The following is a 26,634-nucleotide window of genomic DNA, read 5'->3' on the forward strand; positions in this document are numbered from 1 at the left end:
AACTCCCATATGTCCTCCTATTCATATGCTGCAGTATCCTTAACATGAGGGAGTCTGCCTCTGGTTGACTCATACGTCAGGCCATTTTACAAAAGTTAGCTGCTACTGCAAAGCTACGTGCGACGGCCCACATTACTTGGCATACTTTGCCCATAAACGGATGTTTGGAATAAAGCGGATGTCAGTACGCATCTACTTCCAAACTTTTTTGCCACCTGTGTGACTGCCAGCAACGTTCGTCACTCGCTTGGAGAAGTGACTTTGTGCTTGTCCGTGTTCAGGTAAGTAACCCATAGGGGCTTTTGGCTACCTTTTTGCTACTATCTTGTGAGTTAATGTCAGGTAGAAAGGGCAAGTGTCAGTGTGGAAGGCAGATTCCCCATAAAGACACGCATGAGCTCTGCCTATTCTGTCTAGGCCAAGACCATGATCTCATCACTTGTGAAATCTGTCAGGCTTTTGTTCCCGAAACTCTTAGGAGCCATCTTGCCATGTTAAAATTGTATCTAGAGAATCAGTGCTTGAAACACTTAGCCAAAGGCATGGACCCAATGTCGGGAACGTCTAAAGAGCCGCTCGCAAAAAAGACCAAGAAATGTCAGCCTTATCCTACTGCTGCACTCTCTGTTCTGACCGTACCTCTCGAGGCTGGTGAAGGCCCGGAGTCCGAGTCAGTATCCGTGGATCTTCCACTGACGGGTACCCAGGAGGAAGCTGTTAAAGAAGCCGCAAGCATGTCCAAGAGGGAGTACGCAGGCATCCAACTCGGGTGCCGGGAGGAACCAAGGCTTATCATTTCTGAGGGCCCATGTGGAGTTTTCCAAATCGTTGTCCGCGAAGACTTTATCTCTGATGTTGTGGAGTGCTGACAAGCATCCGGCCCTCCTTCTCTGCATCGCATAACAGACACTTCTGTGTTGGATGAAAAAGAAGCAAAAGTCAAAACATATTGCTCCTTCTCAACTGTTTGTACTATCTGACCAGGCGCCTGACTGGCAGGCCTTTACTCAGGGCCTACTTAATGCCTTCCTTGCATTACGCCAGGCCTCTGCCCCTGCCAAGGCCCCTTCAATCTCTACTCCTAAGGGCAAACTATTAGCTGATATTTCCTCTGAAGAAGAGGATTCTTCAGAGGATGAATCCCTAACATACACATCCCAAATTGCCTTCACTCTGGGGTATGCTTCTTCAGAGGAGGAGTCAAGTGGAATGGATTCCCTAGGGGAAGACATTACCTTTGGGGAAACAATAGTGCAAATGAAGGACTTTAAGTGGGACTGCAGTCAGGTCACTGAGATTCAAAAGAGGTATTATGACCTCTTACAAATGGAGTCCCCTAATCCGTCTGCAGTTCCTCCTGTGCATCCTACCTTTTTGGGTGCCTTCCTGGCTGCCTCTGAAGCCCCAGATTAACAACCCCCTGCACCAAAGTGCCCAGACAGATTTTATAAAGTCCCTGAAGATGCAAAATTCCTCTTCAAGGCCCCTTCTGCAGATCCATCCATGATTTATGTGGTTGCAAATAAAACTTCCAAACTTCTCCCCTCCACTTCCCTCCTTCCCTCGGATAAGGAAAGCAGAATAATGGAAAGACTGGACAAAAAAAAGTATATACCTCTGCCACTTTAGCCGAGAGAGCTATAAACTACCAAACTCTTATACCAACTATTTCTTGGCCCTTCATACTGATGCTATTAAACAATTGGGTGACCTTCCTGATTCCCCTATTAAAGCTAAGGTCTCTAGTCTGTTAAATTCCTGCAGTCAAGTAACTGAACACTCAAGTGTAGTTATGATGCAGTGGAGGCTTCATGAAGTTCTGCAGCCTCAGGTTCTGTCATCAAGTGATATTCCTGGCTTAGGCTACAGCCTCTGCCTGATGACATTAAGTCCAAACTCATGGATGCTCCCTTGGAAGACGAGGCTTTGTTTGGTTCAGTGGCTGTTGAACTTTTTAAGGCCCTTCAGGTGAAAGGCAAAGAGCTCCAGGACCTCAGGCACATACTTGTCTCCCCGGTTCCCTGCTTCCAGAGGAACTGTCCAGCTAAAACTATCTTTGTGAGAAGGCTTTCCAGACACATGCCACCCAAAGGGAAAAAGATTCTAGGAAGCAGACCCCCTGCAGGTCTTCTCTCTCTACTTCAGTTCAAAAACAGCCTTTTCAGGCCAAACCTGGTAGTCTGTGATGACCAGGCCTTAAGCCTAGACACCCCCTTCTCCATGCATCTCCCCCTGTCCTTCCCTGCTTGGAAACAGGTTACCCAGGTCTCTTGGGCCCTCTCAATAACAAAACTAGGTTATTTCATGGTGTGAGAAACCATATTTACATTCAGAGGCATTCCTCAACCCCCTCAAGACCAAATGGCTTCCTTTCCCCGAGTTCTGCAGACCCTCCTCTGTCAAGGCACAATTCAAGAGGTACCTCCACAATCAAGAAGGAAAGGATTCTACTCCAGGATGTTCTGATCCCCAGGAAAGAAGGTCCCTGGAGACCTATCTTGGATTTGTACCATCTAAACACATTCCTCAAGGTCCCCTCCTTTCGGATGCTAACCCTTCCTACTCTCCTTCTTCTGATCCTCCCTCAGGCTTTAATGGTGTCCTTGGATATAAAGGATGTCTACTTGCATATTTCAGTCCATCCTCTCTTCAGAAAATTCCTTTGTTTCTCAGTGGGTTCTGCCCACCAGATTCGTGTTGCCAGTCACTGCAGTAATTATTTCTCAACAGTCTTCATATAGGTCTCACTTTACTACAGCAGAACCTGTCTTGTAGGTGGCTGCATCATTGTCAAGGTGAGAAGCTGATCTCAGCTGCAGTATGCTTCAAGGAATTCCATATCCTAAGAAGGTGTTTCATAATACCCAGTTGGAAGTGGGTGCACGTGCACTCCTGTTAGCTCTCAAAACCTTGGAGGAAAATCTGCATCTAGGGTTTTTTTTTCTATTTTGGTCAGCAACCAGTCCATTGTAAGGTATCTAAACAAATTAAAGGAGCATGCAGTTGTATTGCCTCTTCAGGGAGGAGATTCATATCTGTCAGTGCCCTTAGGCAGAATCATCATTCTTTCAGAAATTCACATCTCAGCATCACTGAATGTGTAGGTGGACCATTTGTCCAGTCCTGTAACTATGAATTCAGGAGATGTGTCTAGATTACATTTTTCAAAAGTTGAGTAGTCCCACGATTGTTTTGTTTGCCATTTGGGAGCGTATAGATTTTGTTCACTCTTCTGCTCACTGCAGCAAAGTAGGGTGAAGTTTGTGGTGCGTGTGATCTCCATCTCATGGCAAAGGAGACTGCAGTATGCCTTCCATTCATTCTCACTTGAAAGAGCAAAACTAATTCTTGTCACTCCAAGTGATTTCAGACTATCAGTGTTCTTTAATGCAGAAAAATTTTATGGTGCTAGTCAGGATGTGCATTATTGTTGGAGCAGCAACTAGCTCCATCTCAAAGCCTTGATTGTGCTCTAGATTATCTGATTCCATTCTATCTCCTAGATGAAGTTTTGGAAGTGATAGGGGTAGGGAATCTTCCATCATTCAGTCTTATTTTGTCACACGGAAAAGACTTTCCATTTTGGTGGAGTCGTAACCTGGTATCACCCCCATTCAGTGAGCCTTTCTCAGATCTGACACCTCAGTGTTGTAGTGAGTTGCTGTATAACCTGAGAACTTTAGTGGATTGCTGTAGAACCTTGAAGTGTGCTATTTTATTATTTGCCAGTGGGATAATTTGAATATTTTTACCGTTTTTATGCATTTGTAAGTTGCCTGTGTTTTGGTGCAGCCTTCTGCTCATTCATTCAAAGCTGTTTAACACTAAGCAACCACGCTAATGATTGTGACTATTTTATACCAGATTTAATGAAGTTCAAGCCTTGAAACACCTGGGATTAAGTACATTTTGTATTCTTAGTGAGTGACTGTGGTAGGTCTGCTTATTTTTTGAGTGAGAGTAGAGAAAGACCCTAACCATTTCTAGACCTCTGATTGCTGTAGAACCTTGACATGTGCTATTTGCTATTGGCCGGTGGGATTGTTTTTAATACTTTTACCATTTATGTGCTGCTAGAACTTACCTGAGTTTGCACAGCAGTGCTTATCTTGCAGCAACGGTTAATCAGGCACTTTATATATGTGTATGTATGAATATATATATATATATATATATATATATATATATATATATATATATATATATATATATATATATATATATGCAGGCACTTAGAACCCTCAATTTCTCTTTTTAACTTCTCCACAAATTCCTAATGTCCGTCATTGTCCGAACAGCTCCTAGTTTGTGAAGAGTCTCGTTGCTGTTCATGTGTAGATGGATTGTTTTAGACTGATAGCATTTAAGTGAATTGACTCCAAACCTCTCTGACATTGCTCCCCTTTCAGCCCACATTACTAAGCAACTGGAGTCATGAATTGATGTTTTCCAATCGTCTCAGTAGCCATCCTAGTTAAAATGGGCATCCTGAGACAGTTTAGCAATTGTTTCATGCTTACTGACAAAACCTATTGCTTAAACAAACTGACAGTACTTTAGCGTTCAGAGATTATGTAAAGGCTAATCTTCTAAAACTAAATGATGACCTAGCCAAATTCAAAAGCCCCTTAACCTCAATGATCACACTGCTTATGCACAATCCTTTACTGCCAAATTCTATGGACATGTAAACAGTTGTATAGAGTCATTTGTCCCCACAAAACAAATACCAAATTCGAAACTAAACCTCTTTGTTTGAGCTTTAATGTAAACAGATTTTTATAATAGAAGAAAAAACTAATTGAATAGAAAAATAAATGTATTTTTCAAGAAGCCAAAAATGCTTTTGCTAAACAAACAAGCAACTCTAGATCTTGATCAAATCAACCAAACCATATGTGAGGTAAAAATAGCCACCCAGGCAAAAGAGAACCACAAAGCCACCTTTATGTTGGAAACCCTTGAAGTAATGCCCAGCATGGCGCAAAACTTATAGTAAGTTATATCCCATACTCAGACCCAGAGGGCATGGTAAAGCTACTAACGCACAAATTCTTTTCTGACTTCACTCCCTTCCAATATTCTCAGAACAAATATCTGCATCTACACCCACTCTCCAAATCTTCCAAGAAAAAGTTCTGAAGCACAGGTGCCGGAACCATAAGGCGAGTGGGAGGGAGAGCCCCCCTCCCACTTTCACAGCTGCAAGACCTATAAACGCATGCAAGACCTGTAATGCACGCACGCTAACGTGACTTTAAATTTAAACACAAAAGTGCGTGATTCTTGCCTATCAGACTCGCCACCACTTAAGGCTGCTGGTGGACTCAACCTCATGGTAAGCTTAAGGCTGCTGGTGTTATGAAGCTGCTCAGTTCTGCTTATTTTATAAAGCTGGTGGTCTGTTCTGCTTATTTTGTGAAGCTGGTGCTCCGTTTTACTGTGTGCCGTTCTGCTTATTTTATGAAGCTGGTGCTCCATTTTATTGTGTGCCGTTCTGCTTATTTTATGAAGCTGGTGCTCTATTTTACTGTGTGCTGTTCTGCTTATTTTATGAAGCTGGTGCTCTGTTTTACTGTGAGCAGTTCTGCTTATTTTATGAAACTGGTGCTGTCACGTTAAGCTTAAGGCTGCTGGTGGTATGAAGCTGCTCTATTCTGCTTATTTTATGAAGCTGGCTGCTGCTCTTTGCTTATTTTATGAAGCTGCTCCATTCTGCTTATTTTATGAAGCTGGTGCTCCGGACAGCTGTAAACATGTCTACCAGATGTTGAGTGCATGCAGTTACTAAGTGTATGAGAAATCTGTCCCTTGCTGTTTCTTCATGATTCTTCCAAAATTCTCATGTTAAGCTGAAAATAGGCATCTACCCCTTTAAAAAATTTGCCTAAACTGTAATAAAAGCATGTGCTTCTTAACTGGCCCCTGTGCTGTTATTCCCAGATCATCCAATTCTGCGTTACTGGCATTTTGTAGATTATTCTGATGAGTCTGTATGAATTATTTCTAAGTGTGACAGCTGTATATTTAATGAAAATATTTTGATCTGAAATATCTATCCTTTTTTTTTATGTCATCTTAATTCACAGTGGTGGACCCAACTCCTACTAGCATAAGGCAGCAATCATTTCAGTTAATGATTATTTTCTCTTTTTCCTTTATTCTTCGATTTCTGGCAACAATCTGTTGGATACAAGTTGTAGTTGCAGCAACTCTCAATATTACCATATATGGCAGCTACCTGTTCAGTATCTCAGTTTTATTTCTTATTTGTAATACTGTTTTTACACTCTGTACATTTACCTCATTCTGTTATTAGTTAGTTTACTTGCTCTACAACACAACTACAAACATGAAGTCAGTTGAGCCTATTTATATTAGGAGAGGTATAACAAAGCACCATCATGTGTGACATCTTCCTGGACATTTCTTAACTTGTACTACACTAAGTACGCTGCTCCTTCTTGATCTTTTTTAGTGCAATGAGTGATGGACAAAGCAGTTGCACAAAGACATGCACAGCTGTCTGCTTGATTATATTTGTAATGTGGCAATAGACTGAAATGAGATTGTATCACTTGTGCACATCTGTACAAATAAAAAATGATGTCTTTAATTTCTGATTGTATAAATGTTTGCCTTCTCCTTGCTATTTGTTAGACTGTTGTTTCTGACATATCTAGAATTAACAATTTATTACCCTCATTACATAGCTAAGGTATTAGTTTAGTGGCAGTTCTTAGATCAGGCACACTCTGCTTATTTTATGAAGCTGGTGGTGTGTGTGTAAGTGTGTGTGTGCCTAAGTGTGTAAAATGCCCCAGTACGTACAACAGCCTGCATTCTCTACCCACACCACCTGTCTAGATTTTCACAGAATATTTGGTTCATACTTTGGTCTGTTCCTCTTAAAATTTGTGGTTTTGTGGCAAATCAATGATAACTGAATTCACAAAATAATGACAGCCCTTTAAGTTTCAGTCATCCTATTTTTTTGCTAACACAAAACACTATTTCAGCAACTTCCTAAGCTTATACAGGCACTATTTAAAATGTGTCCCTAGTTTTGGGCCTTTGCTCTCCCCCCAAAATAAATTTTGGCTTTCCAGATTTCTTCTGCTGTGAAATTGAGAGCTTTAGTTGTGTCAAGTGGATGGTGCAGTGGTAGTGTTGTTGTCTCACAACAAGAGGTTCTCCGGTTTGATTCTTGGCTGGGGTGCCTTCTATGCAGAGTCTGTATGGCTTTCCCTGTGCTTGTGTGGGTTTCCTCTGGGTGCTTGGGTTTTCTTCCATGTCACAAAGACATGCATCTGGAGCATTTCTCCCTGGGCCTCTGCTGAAAATTGGCTATGTTCCAAGTCAAACCTTCCTGGTAAACAAATGCTAAATAAAAGATTTTTCAAGGAGCTGAGATCTTCACGGGAAGAGAAGTTGAGTGTTGCTTATTCCAAGTCTGTTTGCATTGTTAGTAGCACAATAGGTAGTAGCCTTACTTTTGATGCATAAGGCTTTGGGTTCTACTCCAGAGTATGTAGATGGATTGCTGATAATGTACTGTGTTGTACTTTAAAGGGAGTGGATGCTGCAGTCCTGTGAATGTCCTCCTTTGGAGGAGTTCTCTATCAGTTTGCCATCCATTCCCTATTGCAATATTTACTAGCGTATCGTTTTTTAATGTAACATAGGCAAGTTATTCTTCAGGAGAAACAGCCACTTTATTTGTAGATGAAACAATAAAATATAAAGTTGTTTGATAGCAGCAACCTCTTCATTAGTTAGAGATCCTTTTAATGTGGAATTATTTAGATGACTTCTGCAGAGATTTTGTATATTTACTGATATTGGAAGATTGTAATGACAGAAGTTTGAGTGGCTTTTTATGGTCGAAATTTTCCGAAATGGGTAGTTTTGTCTTTATTGGTTCTTACATTTTGTTTCATTGCTTACTAGAAGGCAGTTCAAAACCACAAATTTAAAACGCATTCTAACAACTGGCGCTGTATTATACAAGGAATATAATGTAATACAATCAGGAAAGTGAATCAGAGAATGCATACATGTATGCATGGCCCTAAAAATGTGTTTGAAAACAGCCCAGAGAAGAGTGTGAAAGGCTCAAAATCATGGGCAAATTTTAAGCTTTACTCTTGTTACCAAACCAGTGGATGAAGGTAAAACAGTTCACACCACATTACCTTGACCTGGCCAAGCCTTTTGACACAATCCCCTACTCAGGTGTAGTACAAAAGGTGAATAATGTAGGTGCAAACACTTGTATCACTAGCTAGATTGCCAACTTGCTCACAGGATGCAGATCATCAAAATAGGGGAAGAGACCAGTCACCAATGGAGTCTCATAGGGTTTGGTGCTGAAACTTTTTCTGTTTGGCAAATACATCTCAAAAGTAAAAGTAAATGGCAACGAGCTTTGGCCGGCTAAGTCTGGGATGACTACAAGCTAGGAACAGTTATTGAATCCCCAAATGGCTTAACCATCATGCAGGAAGGTTTGTCCTAAATAATAACTGGTGTCAAAATCATGACAATGCCCTCTGAGAACTGACCCAATTGTTTGGCATTTGGGAACTTGTGTGTACAGTGAGCTAACGTTTGACCAACATGTGCCCAGAGTTATAAGAAAGCCTTTTTATATTGCACAGCTTATAAGAAAATTGATTATGACTAGATCTAGAGATGTTGTTGCCCCCCTTTACAAAGCTATTATTAGGTCAATCATTTTGTATAATGCCCACTTTGGCATGTATCTGTCCATCCCCATACAACAATTGGAATACCTTCAGAGATACCTTACTAAAAGGATAAACATCCTAAACAATAGGTCTTGCATGGACCACCTCAAAGATTTATTACTATACTCAGTATCCTACAGAGTGCTTAGAGGTGACATGTCTGGCAAACAAGGCATCTTCCGATCTAATACAGATGGACCTACTGAGCATCAGCAAGTCAAACGGCATCAAAAATACTCAGTCCAGTTATCTAAACTCATTGTTGTGGAGAGATGGCTATATAGCACAGAGGCTACCACTGTTCCAGAACAGACTATCCATAAAAATAAAACAAAGTTCATCCGTCCATATTCAAATACAACTTAGATCTAAGGATGGGTAATAGAAAATGTACTCCAGGATTGTCCCTCATGCCACTAATGGATAGAGGCAGTTCCTAAATGCTGCATCCCTTACATGGGTCCCCTCAAATTATCTATGGTATGATCACAGTTATTCTCACTAGGGCTAATATACAATTATCAGCCATGAGATAGGTAAGACCAATCAGAAAATGTTAATTCAAGCACCAAAAGGGAATTGGCTAAGCTTAGTGTCCTCTAAGTGAATGTATGTTGTGGTAGTACGTAGTTATAAAAAATTGCCCTTTTTAGATCACTAAGTGCCCTGTCACCCTCTGTCCCCCCAGTCTTCAACAGCTTCCGGCACCTGTTTTGAAGGCATGATCTTAGGTCAAAAACACCACATTTATATGTTGGACATCATACCAGACTGTGTAGTCCTGAGCCTAAAATATGACTTGTCAGACTCCCTATTCAGGCTGTTCATTGTTAGCCTCAAAATAGGCTTTTTGCAGGATAAATGGAGGACAGCAATGATTATTCCCTTGCACAGTTTCGGGGCTTCAATGGACCTGGAGAACCTGTGTCAGTAGTGAACTGTCCTTTTATCACCAGCCTCATCTTTAACCCTATGGAAAGATTATTATGGAACTAATAAATGGGGATATAGGTAAGCAACAAACTCTCGATCCAGCCCAGTTCTGATTCGGCAAGGGCAGGTCCTGCCTTCTTAATCTGTTCGACTTTGTTGCAAAAGTTACTGAGGCAATGAATGAGGGTATATCAGTGCACACTGCATATCTGGACTGTGCAAAGACATTCTACTGTATCCTACACTTGGGCATCATGGATACCCCCATGTACTTTATTGGACAGTAAATTGGCTCATGAATGGAACCCAGGAAGTAAGGGAGAGCAGCTCTTCCTCATCCAAAAGACTTTACACTAATGGAATGCCCCAAGGTTCAGTCCTTTGGTAACTCTTCTTAGGCATTTACTTTAAGGAGGTTAAAGCTAGTGTTAAAGGGTTTGTGGCTGGTCTAGTTTGCAGGCGACTGCAAGCTCAGTACCATCATAAACTCACCAGAGGATATTAGGATCCTGCAAGAGACCCTGTCCCTAACAAATAGTTGGTGTCAAAACCATAGACTGAAAATTAACACCAAAAAATGTACAATCGTATCCTTCGGCAGCCGTGAATCCTGTTGTAACTATCAAGTTGATAACATCCCTCTGTATATTGATCCAGTAGTTACAGATTTGGATGTCAACATCAACAATGAACTGTCCTTTGATCACCATGTGTCTAGTATTGTAAGAAGTTGTTTTTCATTGCGCAGCTTATATCTAAAGGTATGGCATCCAGATCCAAGGATGTAATTATTCCACTGTACTCTGCACTCATTAGGCTGATCATGAACTATAATGCATCTTTCAGTATGTGCCTGTTCAAATGCTTGTCATAAGTGGAACAGCAATATTTCCTCGCAAAAATCCAGGGGTCTAAATCATAAAAACTGTGCAGGCCAACTCAGTCTTTTTTTTCTTCTCTGTATCATACAGGCTATCAAGAGGCAACCTCTCCTTGTGTATAGACCCTTAGTAGACCCTATTCTATCCTTGTGTATAGACCCTTAGTAGACCCTATTCTATCCTTGTGTATAGACCCTTAGTAGACCCTATTCTATCAGACCTATTGCACATTTGCAAGTCCAGTAGTATCATAAACACTTGCTCAAGGGACCTCAATCTCTTTTGTAAAATTAAATGAATATGCTGGAGGGATAGGTGTGTATTACAGTGAATACTGTTTCTGTGGAACAGTCTTCCACTTGGCATAAAGTGCAGTACTTTTAAATCATAAAAACTATGCAGTCTCATTCTATTCAAACATAATTAAGATGAATGGATGGATAACCAGAAATTCACATTGGTTTAGCACCACTGGCCCTCTCTTAGATAGGAGAAACATGCAATTATCTCAACATATAGATGTTTGGCCTGTCTTTGAATATTCTTATTGTAAAATATAATGATTAAAAATTACCATGGGAATGCAAGCCTGTACTTCTTAAGATCATCACAGATATTTAGCCTAGTAAGTACCTATGAACCTAGATGTCAGTTTATGTTATGTGTTTATTTCTGCCCATCATAACATTGTGGCGAACAGGATTGTGGTCTCAGTACAGCCTTGTAATGCAGTCCCTTAAAGAAGTGCTGCATTTCTACATTTCTACTTATCTTTGAAGAACTCCTTCCTTTCTGTGGGATCTGGACTTCATAATATGCATGCTTGCTTATATCGCATTTAAAGTGCATTGTTCACTCATGTTGAATTTGATCTTTTGAAAAATGGTGGCTATCTCCTCTACTCATGATTTAGTAGTTGCAAGTGCTTGTGCAGAGAACAGTATGTGTATTCCCAAAAGTCATATCTGAGTTGTCCCTAGACTAGTCCGTTCATCTCCCTGATTCCTTTGTTGGGGCACTAGTGGTAGAGAAAGAACTGTTCACACTTTTCTTTACATGTGTTACCTGCAGCAAATATATGAGTTTAGGAAGACTTAACAGATGTTTGCCTCCTTCCCTGCAGGGAGCAGATGACTGACAGTCACCAAGCAGACCCCTTTCCACGTAGACTGCTGGTTGCACAGTCTTTTGCAATAGGTCAGTGAATCACCCATTGAAAAACCTGTATAGGCTTGGCTTCTACTAGTGCTTGCTTCGTGAATCCATCCAGTTCAGACTTTTGTTCTGCAGACAGTTATCACTGTTGTGTACTTTCACCAAGCATTGTTGTCCTGATCGTTAGGAGTCGTGCTTTCTTCAGTTTATCTGAACTTCAGGACATCATGTAAAATGTTGTACTTCAGCTGTCTGCAAGCTCTCTTTCCACCCAGGTGACTTGCTGCTTATGATTTTACCCTTTCATTGACCTTTCAAGGACAGTCCAATGGGACCCTCCTTGATAAGGTGCTAAATGTTGCCTGATTGTCCTCCTGTTTTTAATGACTGCAACATGCAGCCTTGAATTTTTGGTAAGTCTGGCAAGTACGTACATACACATTACTGGTTATCAATATGAATGTGAAATATTCATCATTAGTTTTTGACTTACAAAAGATGTGATGTCTAGTGGTTGGCATGAGCTGGCATTTTAACGGTTTAACAGTAGTTATGAAGTCAGTAGATGACACCGTTGCAGGCATTTGCCTGCACTTTTGTATGCACATCCATGAATGTAGAAGATTCTCAGAAAACACTACCACAGTTTCATTGATGGAGAGAATAAATCAGTGGCTGAGCCAAAAAAGAAAGGGTCCTCTTTCAAATCAACTGACATGCTAAGAAATATCATGTCTGCACTTTTACCCAGAAGCTTCATCTAAAAGCTGTACAGCAGTTGAGTAGTTGTTTAATACAGTATATTAAGTTTGAAATGTATTTATGGACACTGGATGTGCTTTCTGTATTTATATTAGCTATTACTTTGAATTATGTGACTACTAACACTGTGTTTAGATGAATAAACCTTGGCTTGTATTCATAGTCCTCGAAAGACCAGAGCTCAGTCAGGGTCTCCACAGAGGCAAACGGCACAATCTGAGCATTTGGAACTTCCTCTGGTTGAAGAAGCTGGAGAGAGATCTTCGCCCAAGGATATTCTTAAAACCACAACAACACCACGAGGGAGAGGCAGAAAAGGACGACAGCTAACCCGATCTTTTGGAACCAGGTACAGTGACGTGTCTTCTGCAGCATAAGTACCCTTGTACAGATGAAAGAACTGTGCTAAATGAGATAATAAGCACCTGCAGTATCCTTGCAGCTGTGTCTGTGTGTTCAGTAACAAGAAAGTTAGGATATGTATTATTTCTGTCCTTTGAGATATATTTTTACTGAAAAAATTTCTCAAATTTATACAGCTGAATTCCCCTCATTTGTATGCTAACCTAAAACATTCAGAAAGAGTGTGCTGTTTGGGGGAAAATACCCTTAAAGGAAACACTTGAAAAAGTTCACTTTTGGACAACTTATCTACCATTTCCACTTTGTAAAGTAAGTTTCTATGCTTTTCCCCTATCTTCTGGGCCAGGTCATTTAGCGGTTAGGCTTGGGGTTGTGGCAGGAAGAGACAAGTGCTATTTACCATTACAAGATGTAGAGGGCCCTATACCTTACTACACTAAAGAAGATAATACTAAAAATATGCAAAAATGCATAATTGTAATATGTGGGTGATCGACTCTTGAAATGTAAAAGAGATCCAATTAATCAAAAAGAGAATTTTTTTTCATCTCATACTTAAATCGCAGGCTCAAATAATTTTAGCACAAGAAACACACATGCAAACTGAGCAGTGGTTACAACACACAGAAAAAAAGTGGATCAGAACAATCATTCTTCTGGAAAAGAAACAGATAGAGCCAGGGTAGCTATAATTATTAAAAGTTCACTTCAGGATGAAATTATACAATACGATGTTGACACAGAGGGTAGATGGTGCTATATAACAATTAATTGCCCTCAATTAGATAAACCTATCGTAATACTGAACATATACACGCCATGGTCTAACCAACAAAACTTTATGTCCCTATATAAGATGCTTTCAAAATTTCAGGACCACTGTTTAATCTTAGGAGGAGACTGGAACTCTTATCAAGACCCTTCAACAGATAAAACATATCCAAGGAAACCATATAACATATATGCCACAGATACAATTGCAGAGCTAAAAGCGACTTTGGCCTATTTGATCCATATAACTGTCAAACCTGTAACCCACCAAAAGGGAAATTTACTTTCTATTTACGATGTCATAAAGTATGGTCCAGAACTGACTTTTTCTTAATTTCTGTTTTCTTAAAAGTTGATATTGGCTTATTTACATAACCTAGATTTTTCTCCGATCATTTGAAAATTACACTCTATCAACTGGACACTCAAACACAACCCTTATAATAGGGGATATAACTGGAGTTTGAACCCTAACTTACTAATGAAAGAGGACATAGAAGAAGTAAACATGAAGCTGGAATCTGTACTTAAAAAACTACCCACTTATCCTTTGATATTGAATGAGCCTCCACTAAAGCTGAGATAAGAGGATTTCTCATCAGTAAAGCAACTTATTATAAAAAAGGTGAAATCTAAAGAAAATTCAATTAAAAATAATATCTTTAAGTTAGAAACAGACTTACAACTAACCTTTAAACAAGAGACAGAAAATCAATTATTCAAACTACAAAAAGAGATCAGCTTAACGCTCAACATTTGGCTTTTCAGGAAACTAAAAATCTGGCCAGTTATTCAGAATGGTCGCAAGTCCCCTCTAACCTGTTAGCACATTTATTAAACTAAAGAAAACCCACTCCTATTATGTCAGAAATAAACTACATAGGCAAAAAACACTGCTCTAATTCTGAAATTGTAAAAACTTGGAATTATTTACTTGCAAATTTATGGAAAACAAACCATCTTTCCCCTAGGGGAATCTTCAATTTCTGAATCAGTTAAATTTTACAAAACTTGACCAGACTCCTCAAAAAATTCTTTCATCTCCCATTACACATCGAGGTAATTATGGCAATTAATAAACTTAAGACAAATAAATCCCCTGTCCCGGAATGGTTTTACCTCAGAATTTTACAAGAAATTTTCCCCAAAAATTTCTAAAATATTACTATACCTTTTTAATTAAATAATTAACAACTCTGTCACTGATGTACACTTCTAAAACTCTTTTTATTCATAAAGAAAAAGCAGATTCTAAAAATACAAAGAGTTATAGACGTATATCCTTGATTATTGTAGATGTTAAAATCTTTACAACAATATTGGCTAACAGATTAAAACCTATCCTTCCGAACATTGCATCTCCGGAGCAGTCAGGATTTATCCAGTGTAGGCAAACTTGTGACAATATGCTCACATTAGATGTACTAATAGAACTCTCTGTGTAAGCACCTTCCAATATTTGCTATGATAATTGATGCATGCAAAGGTTTTGATAGATTCAACTTAAGCTTCTTGCTCTCAATCCTACCCTTCTTTGGCTTATCCTCAAGTTTTAAAAACAGAGGCAGTTGAAATTCAATCCACAAACGTGCATATCCACAAACGTGCATCTCCGGTACAATAAAGCCTGTCTTCTATATACCAGGACCTGAATGGTCCAGATAAACCAAATGTAGTCTGATGAAAATATTCCAAAAAATTATTTAATAAAGATGTAAAAATCCACATAGAGACAGAAAAATAAAAATAAAATCCACAATTCATTGACATTCACTGATTTCACTGATTAAGCGCTTTCATCTCCCTCTGGAGACTTCCTCAGAACCAATTAACTTCACAAAAATTCATCTTTTTATACAAGTTCATTGGCTGGCAATAAAATACTTAATTATCATTTAAAGAACTAGCATACAACAAAGGACTTCAGAAATAGTGAGTTTAAAACAGTATAGTAAAACAGTGTAATAAGATAGAGCTGTCTGAACCATCCTTTCAAATAATTACATGTATATACTCCTATAAAACTTTTAATACCTTTTGCTAAAAACATTGTATGTTCATAAAAGCTCCGGTACAATAAAGCCTGTCTTCTATATACCAGGACCTGAATGGTCCAGATAAACCAAATGTAGTCCGATGAAAATATTCCAAAAATTTATTTAATAAAGATGTAAAAATCCACATACAGAGACAGAAAAATAAAAATAAAACCCACAATTCATTGACATTCACTGATTTCACTGATTAAGCGCTTTCATCTCCCTCCGGAGACTTCCTCAGAATCAATTAACTTCACAAAAATTCGTCTTTTTATACAAGTTCATTGGCTGGCAATAAAAGACTTAATTAATTATCATTTAAAGAACTAGCATACAACAAAGGACTTCAGAATAGTTTAAAAACAGTATAGTAAAACAGTGTAATAAGATAGAGCTGTCTGAACCATCCTTTCAAATAATTACATGTATATAGTGAAATCAGTGAATGTCAATGAATTGTGGATTTTATTTTTATTTTTCTGTCTCTGTATGTGGATTTTTACATCTTTATTAAATATTTTTTTGGAATATTTTCATCAGACTACATTTGGTTTATCTGGACCATTCAGGTCCTGATATATAGAAGACAGCCTTTATTGTACCAGAGCTGCATGTTTGTGGATTATTCTCAAGTTTTACTCAAATTATCAAAATGTTATGTACCAACACTTACACTTCTTTGTATATAAACAAGGTCACCTTTAATAGAATCCCAGTTAGAAATGGAACAAGACAGGGATGCCTTATGTCTCCTTATCTGTTTAACTTATACATTGAACCCCTTTTCTTACTTATTAAACAGAAAACATAACATGTACACACGCTGTATAATAAGATTCACTTTATCAGTATTTGCAGATGATTTAAATCTTTACTTTACCCTACCTAGTTCAGATATTCCCAAATTACTGAACTGAATAAACATATTTTGAGAATTTTCCAACTATGATTTAAATCTTAACAAACAAACAAGACCAGAAGTAGCAGAACTAAAGGACCAATTTGGTAGGTAACTGATGCAGCAACAATGAAACCCAGTGGATTCACCACAGCAGAGTATGAGTAAAACCTTTAATAACCAGGTTAAGCTCTTTCAAGTAATCCAACTCTTTTTCAAATCCAAGTACAAATCATAATAAAACACAGCCTATTTAAAAACCACACTCAGCCAGTAAAATTGCAATACAGCACAAACCTCCAGAAGGACCAATCAATTCAACTTCCAGGGTCTACGCCCTCTAAGAACAGGCTTTATTGGTAGAACACTGTTAAGTTCTGGCATTCTGTCAGCCTGCAGATCTGCAATTCAGTTAACTTCAATCTCTTCTGTTTTGAGGGAAATATCACCCCCTCTTCTGGTTAAAGTACATAACTGCGGGACCATAAATTTAAAAGTATGTTCCAATTTTTTTCTTAACATGCTGTGCCAGCGCATTATGCTCACCACCAGTCTTTATGTCGCTGCAATGCTGTAAAACCCTCTCCTTCAACATTATATTGGTTTTGCCAACATAAAAAAAGAGTTACAATCCTGGCACTTTGCTAAATAAACCAGGTTCCTGGTAGTACAGTTGGCAAAACCTTTCAAAGAATATAAATGTCCAGTAACCGGATGTTGAAATTTATTAGACCTATCCATAAAAGTGCAGCCTTTACAATGTCCACATGGAAATGTTCCTATCTGTTGCACTCCCAAACCAAGCTGCCCAGAAGTGCATTCCACAGAGTCTTTACAGAGCAGTCTCTTTAAATTAGGTGCATTCCTAAACCCATAGACATGGGCTGGACCTATGATCTCTTTAATGCCGTAATCCGACTGTAGGATCTTCCAATTCTCATGTATAATCCTCTTTATTTTATTTATATCACTTTTGTGACCAATGGTCAACCTTGGGCGCCCTGTATTGATCACAGAGCCTGGACTCTGTCTGGTCCGACAAGATAGTTCAGAAGTAGGACTTCCAACTCCATCTCTACCAAACCAAGATCTTGCAAAGGTCTGCCTCCACACATGATGTTCCCTAATTGCCATCTTTATGGCTCCCTGTGAGTAACCTCTCTCCTCAAAGCATGACAGCAGAAACTCAGTCTCTCTATCATGGACATCATCTTGGTTACACAGTCTGGCGGCACGCATAATTTGCCCTTTTTTTTGACATTATTAAAGACATGTTGAGGGTGCATGCTCCCCCTCTGCAGGTAGGTGTTCTTCAAGCAATCCTTTCTATAAGTCCTGGTCTGCAGGAACCCTCGTGTATCCATGAATAACTCCACATCAAGGAAGGTTATTGAGATGGAAGAATGGTTAACAGAAAAGATCAAAAACTAGTGCTCTGGTGTAAATAAGCCACAAAGTCTTCCAACTGTTCTTCTGACCCTGTCCAAACAATAAAGAGGTCATCAACAAACCTTTTGTAAAAGTAAAAGAAGTTTCTCTGGGTATTATGGGGACCAAGGACATAGCACTCCTCCCACTGCGCCAACACCAAGTTGGCATAAGTGTTGGTGCATGCCGTCCCCATGGCCACACCCCATTTCTGCAAGTAATACTTTATACCAAACATAAACACATTGTTATGCAGAATAAGCTCAAGAAAACTGCATATTTGTACAGTCTCATCAGCACCACTTACATTCTTCCCAGTCAAAAAATCACTAATTGCTTTAATCCCCATGTCATTGGGTATAAGCGTAAATAAACTGTTAACATCAAGCATAACCAGTAGCCGCCTGAGCATTCGATCTTGATGAGACATCTCTGAATATAAAGAAGTCAGAAAATGGGGGGGTGTCCTTTAATACTGCTGGTGCAAATTCCATTGCAGGTTTCAGATGCCCCTCAACCCATACTGACATACACTCAGTCACCCAGCCCCTGCCAGAGACTATCGGCCTCAGTATTGGGTCCAGTCTATTTTTATGCACCTTCGGCAACCCTTTAATCATGGGTATAACAGGATCTGTTGTCTTCACAAAATTGTACGTCTCCTCCATAATCACCCGTGACCTAAACAGCTCCTCAACTCTATCATTCACATTTATAATGATCTTTTTAACTTCACACATTCTTACTTCTGTGTAGGTATTTGGATCATTGAGCATCAATCTCATCTTTTCCTCGTACTTAGTACTCGCCATAATCACAACCGCACCCCCTTTATCCGCCGGTCAAATGGTGATGTCCCTACTCTTAAGTTCTTCAAGAGCTTTATATTCATCCTTGGTTAGATTATAACTTGTATATATAATTTATTATAAATTTATATTCATTAATTTCTCCCAAAACACATTCTACAGTCTATCCAACTAACTTCCAAACACTTTTTTTTTTTCAAAAAGCTTAAATATACACAACACTGATTATCAGCAATGCTTACCATACCGCTGCTTTTCAAAATAAAATCAACCCTTCACGGTCCCTCCTTTGTCCTTATTGCGACTCGCAAAAGACCTTCTCCACATTTGTTGGCGCTGCAAACATGCCTTTAAACTTTGTTATTTCCTAAAAGTCAGATTCCACAAGATGGGTTATGAAAAATATACCCTTTCATGAGTATTTGCCATTTTACATATACCTCCACAGGGATTAAACAGAGTACAAACCTGCTTTTTAATTACTATATTTTCTCTGATTAAATTTTATATCACACTGAATTGGTTGTATAGATCTTCAGTATCATGGAAAGGCTTTAGGCAGCTGGCAATTAAATACCTGAATGCTCACAAAGCTCTAAAATTTAGCCAAAAACTCATCAATACTTTATTGAATTTTGGGATATATTATTAGAGCACATTTTGTTATGATTCCCTACATTTCAATTCTTGCAAGCTCAAGGTAAATATCATCTTTTTCTGGATTACCTTTTCTCTAACCTTTGCTTCTTAATTTCAACCTTTGTATAGTTAGGGCCTATACTCACCCTTCCTTTTTTACATGTTCTTCTCTCTTTAAGCTCCAATAATAGAAATATAACTACTTTAGGTTGATGGCACTGTTGTAAATAGTACTGTATGTAGTTTATGAGATATTGATATATAAATGTAACCTGAATAGATTTGTTATCTACACCTCACTTTCTATTTCTATGGTCTTTGAAGTTAGTTGGTTATATTTGCTGTACAATTGTTTGTGTTGCCTAATCTGAATTCAGATAAAGATTTTTGGAAAAAAAGAAACCATCTGTCCAAAGAAAGTATATGCAAGTAGTATAGGATGTGAGCTAACACAATGGTACACTGGTTGTTAGGTTCCACTGTATTGGTGATTTCCTTCCAAATTTTAGAGGTTTAGTCTGTTTTTTTGTTTTACTGCCATTCAAAATTCTCTTGCTGAGTGCTAGTCCAATTCACTGTAGTAACATCTTACAGAGAGTTGTGCAGTATTCTTGCATACAGTTCTATTTTTTATAATGAAGATTACATTGTGTATTTAGGCATTAATACTGCATGGATTCTTATAAATATTGTTTTATGTTTGTACATGTTCAGTGTCATACCTCAACTGTGTATTGTATGTGCAGTCTTTGTCAGGTGCCTTTATGGCCATATATTTTTTTGTTTACTTTGTATTCCTAAGTCCATTTCGTACTTATTATCTTTGCTATTGTGGCACAGATTGTGCCTGAAAAGGGTCCTTGGACCAGTTCCCCTATGCAATCAACAAAGTATAACTAAACAAACAAACTTGCTTAAAAAGAAATCTGAAAGAATCTTGACACCTTTATAAATGGTGAGATAACCTTATGACATTAAGCTTTTATCCTGTCTTTTCTTTCTACAGAACAGATAACGTACTACCTTCAGATATGTGCTCCTTGAGCTGCATTCTGATTTACCCACTCCTAGTTTCTTAACTCATATACCTAAACGGCTTCACATCCATATCTTGCAGATCTCCTTCCTTATGGTCTGTGAACAACATTTTAAAAGAATTGCACATCTTTTTAAGGCATCCTTCAGAATCACCAGCATATATACACTAATCAGATTTTTTAATGTAACTGTTGTAACAAGGTCACTTAAATACCCTAGCACTATTATCCTTCATGCTGAAGCAGTAATATGATCAAAGCATGGAGGCAGAGGTAACCATATGAAAGGCTGAGATTTTTGCTGACAAGTCTCATAATGTGGAGACTGAGTGACTGAAAGTTCTTACTTGTATATACTAAGTCAGAGATTGCCATTTCTCTGATTAATCAGTTTTCTTCACAGTGTGGTGATCTTGGAGTTGGTATATGTAAGTCTGGGGGGGGGGTCTGTCCCCCTACAAAAAAGGCAGTTTAAAGGAGAAGGATGTTTGATATTCACACCTCTCCTGCATTTTTTATCTGGCATGTCAGGTCTTGGCATTTTGAGTCCATATCAATAGTTAGCTGTGCTCAGGTCCACCCCCTAATAAAATCCCTTCTTAATACACTTTTCTTAGTATTTCTGATACTTTAATTTATGACTTTGCCTCCTAATTCTTCCATGTCCTATCCTAACCTCTGCACTTTAGCCCAAGGTTGCCATTGTTCCCAGTTCGCTACTCTTAGCTTAATCCATTAACGATTTTGCTCAGTCATAACACACATTATATTTCCATGTTAACCAGTCTTGTGCAATTTTTGTATTGCTGTGGAGTCTGCCTTCTGTCTCCTCACCCTCCTCCCATTAATACTTCTTTTATCGTGTATGTCCATCACCCCCCTGAGTAGAATTCACAGAGAAGAACTTCCAGTTTAAAGGGACCTGTTTCGTATAAACTTGTCACAGAAAAGTTTTCCTCCTTGTGCCAGGTATACAAATGTAAGTTCCCAACATCATCTTCACTGCACCTCAGGCAGCAGCTACCTTCTTTTTGCCAACTATACCAAAATTAGGCAGGTGTCAAATACCACTGTTAAACTTTTTAAGACAAATGTAAACCAGACCCACTGTTTTAACACATGGCAGAATGCCTCTTGGTTGTGTGTGTAAATTACCATCATTGTATGCAGTCACTAAGTAACATTTCTTGGAGTCTCTCTTGTTGCCTTGTGATTCTTCACCATATAATTTTTAATTGTTACACTCTGCCTTGTGTGTAACTAGTGCTGTTTCTTGTAATTATATTGTCTGTGTCCATTTCTGTGAAGATTGATGATCTCTTCCCCTCCCTACTACTGACCAGTCTCAGATTTCCTTCCTATTTCAACCAAAGTAGCTTTTGCATATTCTCTACTCAGCTTGTTAAACCTTTTTCCATTCTGTAGCATTTTGTTACGTTGTCAAAACTGTATTAAATAGCTGTGTGTATGTTTAGGTATGGTCAGTAATGAATTTATTCAGAAGTAAAGTCAGTACTTTGACACGCATAATTAGTTACACAAGACTAAATTTTAATGTGACGTATAAAGTAAGACGTACTGGCCCTCTAACAGTAAAACAGTGTATATAACAAAAGTTATATACTCATCTTACTCATAGAACTGTGTTGTCCATTTTCATTCTTCTTCAACTGATGGGTCTGACCTTTGATCCAGCTCATCTGCTTTCATTAGATTCACTGATTCAACTGCCGAGCTCCTCCCTTACCAGTGATGCCCCACCAATCTAACATAACTCAGATCGAGTTTGCTGCCCCCAGAAACAATAAGTTATTCTATATAGAATCAATTGTGAAGAAACAGCAGAGATAGAACTGGAGCTCAAAGAAGGAAGGATGGTCTCCCAAGAAAAATCCTTTAGGCGTCCTCCAGGAAGAAAGGGAAGGGGGTTAGGAAGGTGAGAAGTTGAGGAAAAATGAAAATGGACAACACAGATTCATCATTATAGTAAGATAACTTTTATATCTGATGTAATTTTCATTCATTCCTCAACTGATAGAACAGAGTCACCAGCTAGATGAGCCTTGCCTGGTCCTCATGGAAGGAAGGATATTTTGGAGTACTGCAGAGCCAAAGGCAGCTCTCTTTCTAGAAATCAAATCCAGTTTGTAATGAGCAATAAAGGTGTGAACACTGGACCAAGAGGCAGCTACTCAAATGTCATCTGTTTAAGCTCTTGACCAAAAGGCTGAAGAGATTGCCTTAGACCTCATTAAATGTACTCTTGGCGGCTTAGGCAAAGACAGACTTCACTGTTTATAGACAGAGGGTATGCAATTATTTAACCATTTGGCTAAAGTCACTTGGGAATCTACCACTCCCAATCTGTTATGAGAAAAAGAGAGACACAGTTGGTCATATTTTCTGAAATCTTTGGTTCAGTGAAGATAAAAAAAAGTTACCTATGTACGTCCAAAAGATGTTCATATAGTCACATTTATTGGAAAATTTTTGGAAGAAAACTGGAAGGTTAATGATCTGGTTAATGTTAATGATCTGGTTAAAGGTAGACTCAGAAGCCACTTTAGGTAAAAAGAGTGGGTTAGTACATAGACACCTCATCCTTATGAAAGATCAGGTAAAGGGACTTGGATGAAAGGGCCTGGAGCTCAGATATTCATCTAGCTGATGTAATGGTAACTAAGAAAAAGGTCTTCAGGACAAAAATTTTAGGTCTGATTTGGCGGAAGGTTCAAATAGACTTTGGGTCAAACTTTGAAGGAAGGTAGATGAGTCCCAAGGAGGAGTACTGTCCTTGACTGGGTGCCTAAGTAAAAAGGTGCCTTTCAGAAAGGTTTTGCACAACTTAGAAAAAGCCAAAGAAGCATGATTTTTGCCAGAATGAGGCAGCCAGTTGGGCTTTGATAATAGTGAAGCTAGCTCTTTGAAGAGGCATTCTAAAAATGTTATGACTGTGGAGCTTGGGGCAGAAAAAAGGAACCAAATCTCTCTGGAGGCCTCTAATAGAAAACCTCTTCCACTAACTTCCATAAACCTTCCAAGTAGAAGCCTTTTGAGAGGACAAGAGGATAAGTCAGATCAAGCAAGAAAGTCTGGGCTGTCTGGCCATCATTGTAACTGGAGAAACCATGTGGTTAATTTGAGGCCTTTTATGTTCAGATGAGCTACCTCCATTGGATAAGACAGGAAGTCTGGACTGGTGTGCAGTACCCAGGGTGGATACACAACATAAGGCCACAAAAAGGGAAACCAGATTGGACAAGGCCAAAAGTATAACTGTGCTCTTAAACCGGTAAGCTTTCTGTACAAACTTGGGGAATAGTGGTATCTGGAGATAAGCATAGAGAAGACTGAGGGGCCAATTGTGAATTAGATAATCTCTTGGTGACTCCCCCAGAGGGGGATCAGGGTGAAGAGCTTATTTATTTGGCATTTCTTAAGCAGGATAGTTCAGCTGGGTCACAAGGCCTCTTTTCACTGGCGGCCCGGGGAGAAAAGCTCCACAATTTTAGAAATTGATAAGACTTACTGTGTACTTGTGTACTGTAGTTTGCTTGTGAGTATGTTGCTAGTTTAACTGTGGCAACACTTTACACAAAGACTTATAAACAAAATTAGTAGACATAAGTATGCAGTGAATATATTACACATTTATCTTGATAAGTTTACACAAAATTATAAATTTGATAAGACTTTTAACATGCTACAATGCCACTGCCTATGTTTGAATTGGAAGAATACTTGTGTTGTTTGGATTAGTTCATAAGGAGGTAGAAAGATAGGAGTAGTATGGTACATTTTTCCAGTCTTGACCGTGCTTAATGGTAGTGGACATGTTAATATAATTGAAGGAGGTATAGGAGGGCAGATTGTGTATTAGGCTGGGGTTATGCATGTGCATAGCCATGATTTATTTAGGTGTTCTTTTAGGAAGGTGTTAAAGAGAGGTAGGCTAGGAGTTGGCCTAATGTTGGGAGGGAGGGTGTTCCAAGATTTAGCAATAGAGTGTGAGTATAGAGATATTCCTGGGTTTCTAGAAGGTTTGTAGATTTCATTGAGGTTTTTATCTTCAGCTCTGTGGGGTCTATTTGGTTTGTAATGTTGAATTATGGCTTCTAGAGCTGGACTGGCAGTGGACCTGTAAAATGGGTTGTGTGCTGTAATTGTGTGTGTGTGTGTGTGTGTGTGTGTGTGTATGAAGGCTGTTGTGTTAATTCTAACCAGTTTAATTCTTTGAATGATGTACAGTGATGTGTGTGGTAGATGGAGTTGGTTGCGACCTTTGCAACTTTGTTGTAGTATTTCTCTAATTTAGTTTTGGTGGAGTTCAGCAGATTGTTCAGTATATAGGAACTGTAGAGAAGTGGATGGGAGCAGGAAGATTTTAGCCAGGGTAGTTTTGGTTGTAGTGGTAATGAATTGTCTGTTTCTGTAGAGTATTCTTAGTTTTTTGTAGTTTTTTTTATATTTGTTGAATATGAGGGTCAAAGATGAGTTTATCATCAATTATAATACCAAGTAGTTCAGTTTTTTTAACGATGTCTAAGGTGGTCTTGGCTGCATAAATATTTAGTTGGCCTGGATTGAGGGTGGTATTTCTGGGGTAGAATATGTTTGTTTTTTGGGGGGATGTAGAAAGAGTTGGGACTCTGTAAGCCATGATTCAATTACTGAGAAAAATTGTTGGATTTTGATTAGTAGTTTAGGGAGGGTACGGGAGGTGTAGATTAAGGTTGAGTCATCTGCATACTGTATTAATGTCCCTGGGAAAAAGAGGTGCATGTTTCTGGGGAAGAAGAGGTGCATATGTTATTGTTGGATATGTTAAATAGTAAGGGTCCTAAGTAGGAGCTTTAGGGTACTCCTGTGGGGTTTGGTAGGAAGGGGAGAGTTGGTTTGACCATTTAACTACTTGTTTCCTATCGTGAAGGTAACTTTGGAACCTGTTGAGCAGAAAAGTGTGTGAAACAGTATTGAATGCTTTTGAGAGGTCGAGGAATATTGCTGCTACTAGGTGGCCTTTGTCTCTGGCTTTGTTAATGTGTTTATAAAGGATAGTAGTGCTGTGGATGTGCTGTGATTTGGCCTGAAGCCATGTTGAGTTTGAGAGAGCAGGTTGTTTGGAGTAGATATTTCATGATTTGTTGGTGAATACACTTTTCCATGATTTTGGATAGAGAGGATAGTATTGATATTGGGCAGAAATTAGAGATGTCCATGGATTGCCCTACTTTATGACTAGGTGTTATGTGAGATAGTTTCCATATTGGAGGGACTGTGGCTTCAGAGAGTGACCTGTTCATTAGGATCCTGATGGGATACACAATTGAGTTGGTGATGAGTTTTAGGTATTGGAGTTTGTGATTGTCTGCTGATGTGGAGCAGGGTTTGAACTTTAGTATTTTTTTTATTTGAGAGGTGAATGTGGGATGGAAAGTGAAAGTATCGTTGGAGCTATTTTGTTGGTTAGTAGTATGGTCTTGGGACTGATCTTTTGTGGGGGGGTGTTAAGGAATTGTTGTTGTTGTTTAGGTTTAGTTGTGATATACCCGAGTTTGTAGAGGTGAGTAGGTCTGCTATGGATTTTATGAAATGTTTGTTAAATTATTCAGCAGTTTGTGCAGGGGGGCACTAGGTGAGGGTGGGGTCTTTGTTTGAGCCTGGGTTGGGAAGGGTAGTTATACAGTGCCAACATTTTGGGGGGGTTGTATTTGTGTTGAAGTTGGAGATTGGAGTAGTATGATTGTTTACATTTGTTGACTGTTTTGGTTACTCTGTTGCATAATGTTTTATAAGCTTGGAGAGTTGGGTTCTGTTTTGTTTCCAGTTGTTCCATGCTATGTCTCTTTGCTTCATGAGGTCAATGCAGTTTGCTGTTAACCATGTTTTTTTTTTTGTTTTCTTTACTCTATTTGTTTGTATGGGGGCCAGACTATCAGTTATTTTTAAGAAAGCAGTATTGAACAGCATCATTTAGTGGTACTACTTTTAGGGGTGACCAGTTTATTCCATTTAGTAGGCTGTTGAGTGTTTCTTGATGGAGTCTAATGGTATTTCTAACTGTTTTTATGACATGTTCTTTTGGGAGGTGGATGGTTGCTCTGATGGCAAAGGCTGGAAGATGGTTGCTTAGTGAATTTGGTTGTGTACCTGAGGAGGAGAAATTGGT

The 26,634-nt window shown here is 38.9% G+C and overlaps 1 protein-coding gene across 4 annotated transcripts in view; it reads left to right on the forward strand.

Moving 5' to 3' along the window:
* Positions 1–26,634, forward strand: part of TP53BP1 (tumor protein p53 binding protein 1) — a 1,265,047-nt gene that overhangs the window by 903,501 nt on the left and 334,912 nt on the right. For all 4 annotated transcript variants that reach the window (XM_044077533.1, XM_044077532.1, XM_044077535.1 and 1 more), the window contains one exon: positions 12,645–12,830. In XM_044077533.1, coding sequence (XP_043933468.1) covers positions 12,645–12,830 — 186 coding nt within the window. The remainder of the gene's footprint in view (positions 1–12,644; positions 12,831–26,634) is intronic.

The sequence above is a fragment of the Protopterus annectens genome, chromosome 7.part0 (assembly GCF_019279795.1).
Source record: "Protopterus annectens isolate FY-2018-M chromosome 7.part0, PAN1.0, whole genome shotgun sequence".
Taxonomy (NCBI): domain Eukaryota; kingdom Metazoa; phylum Chordata; order Ceratodontiformes; family Protopteridae; genus Protopterus; species Protopterus annectens.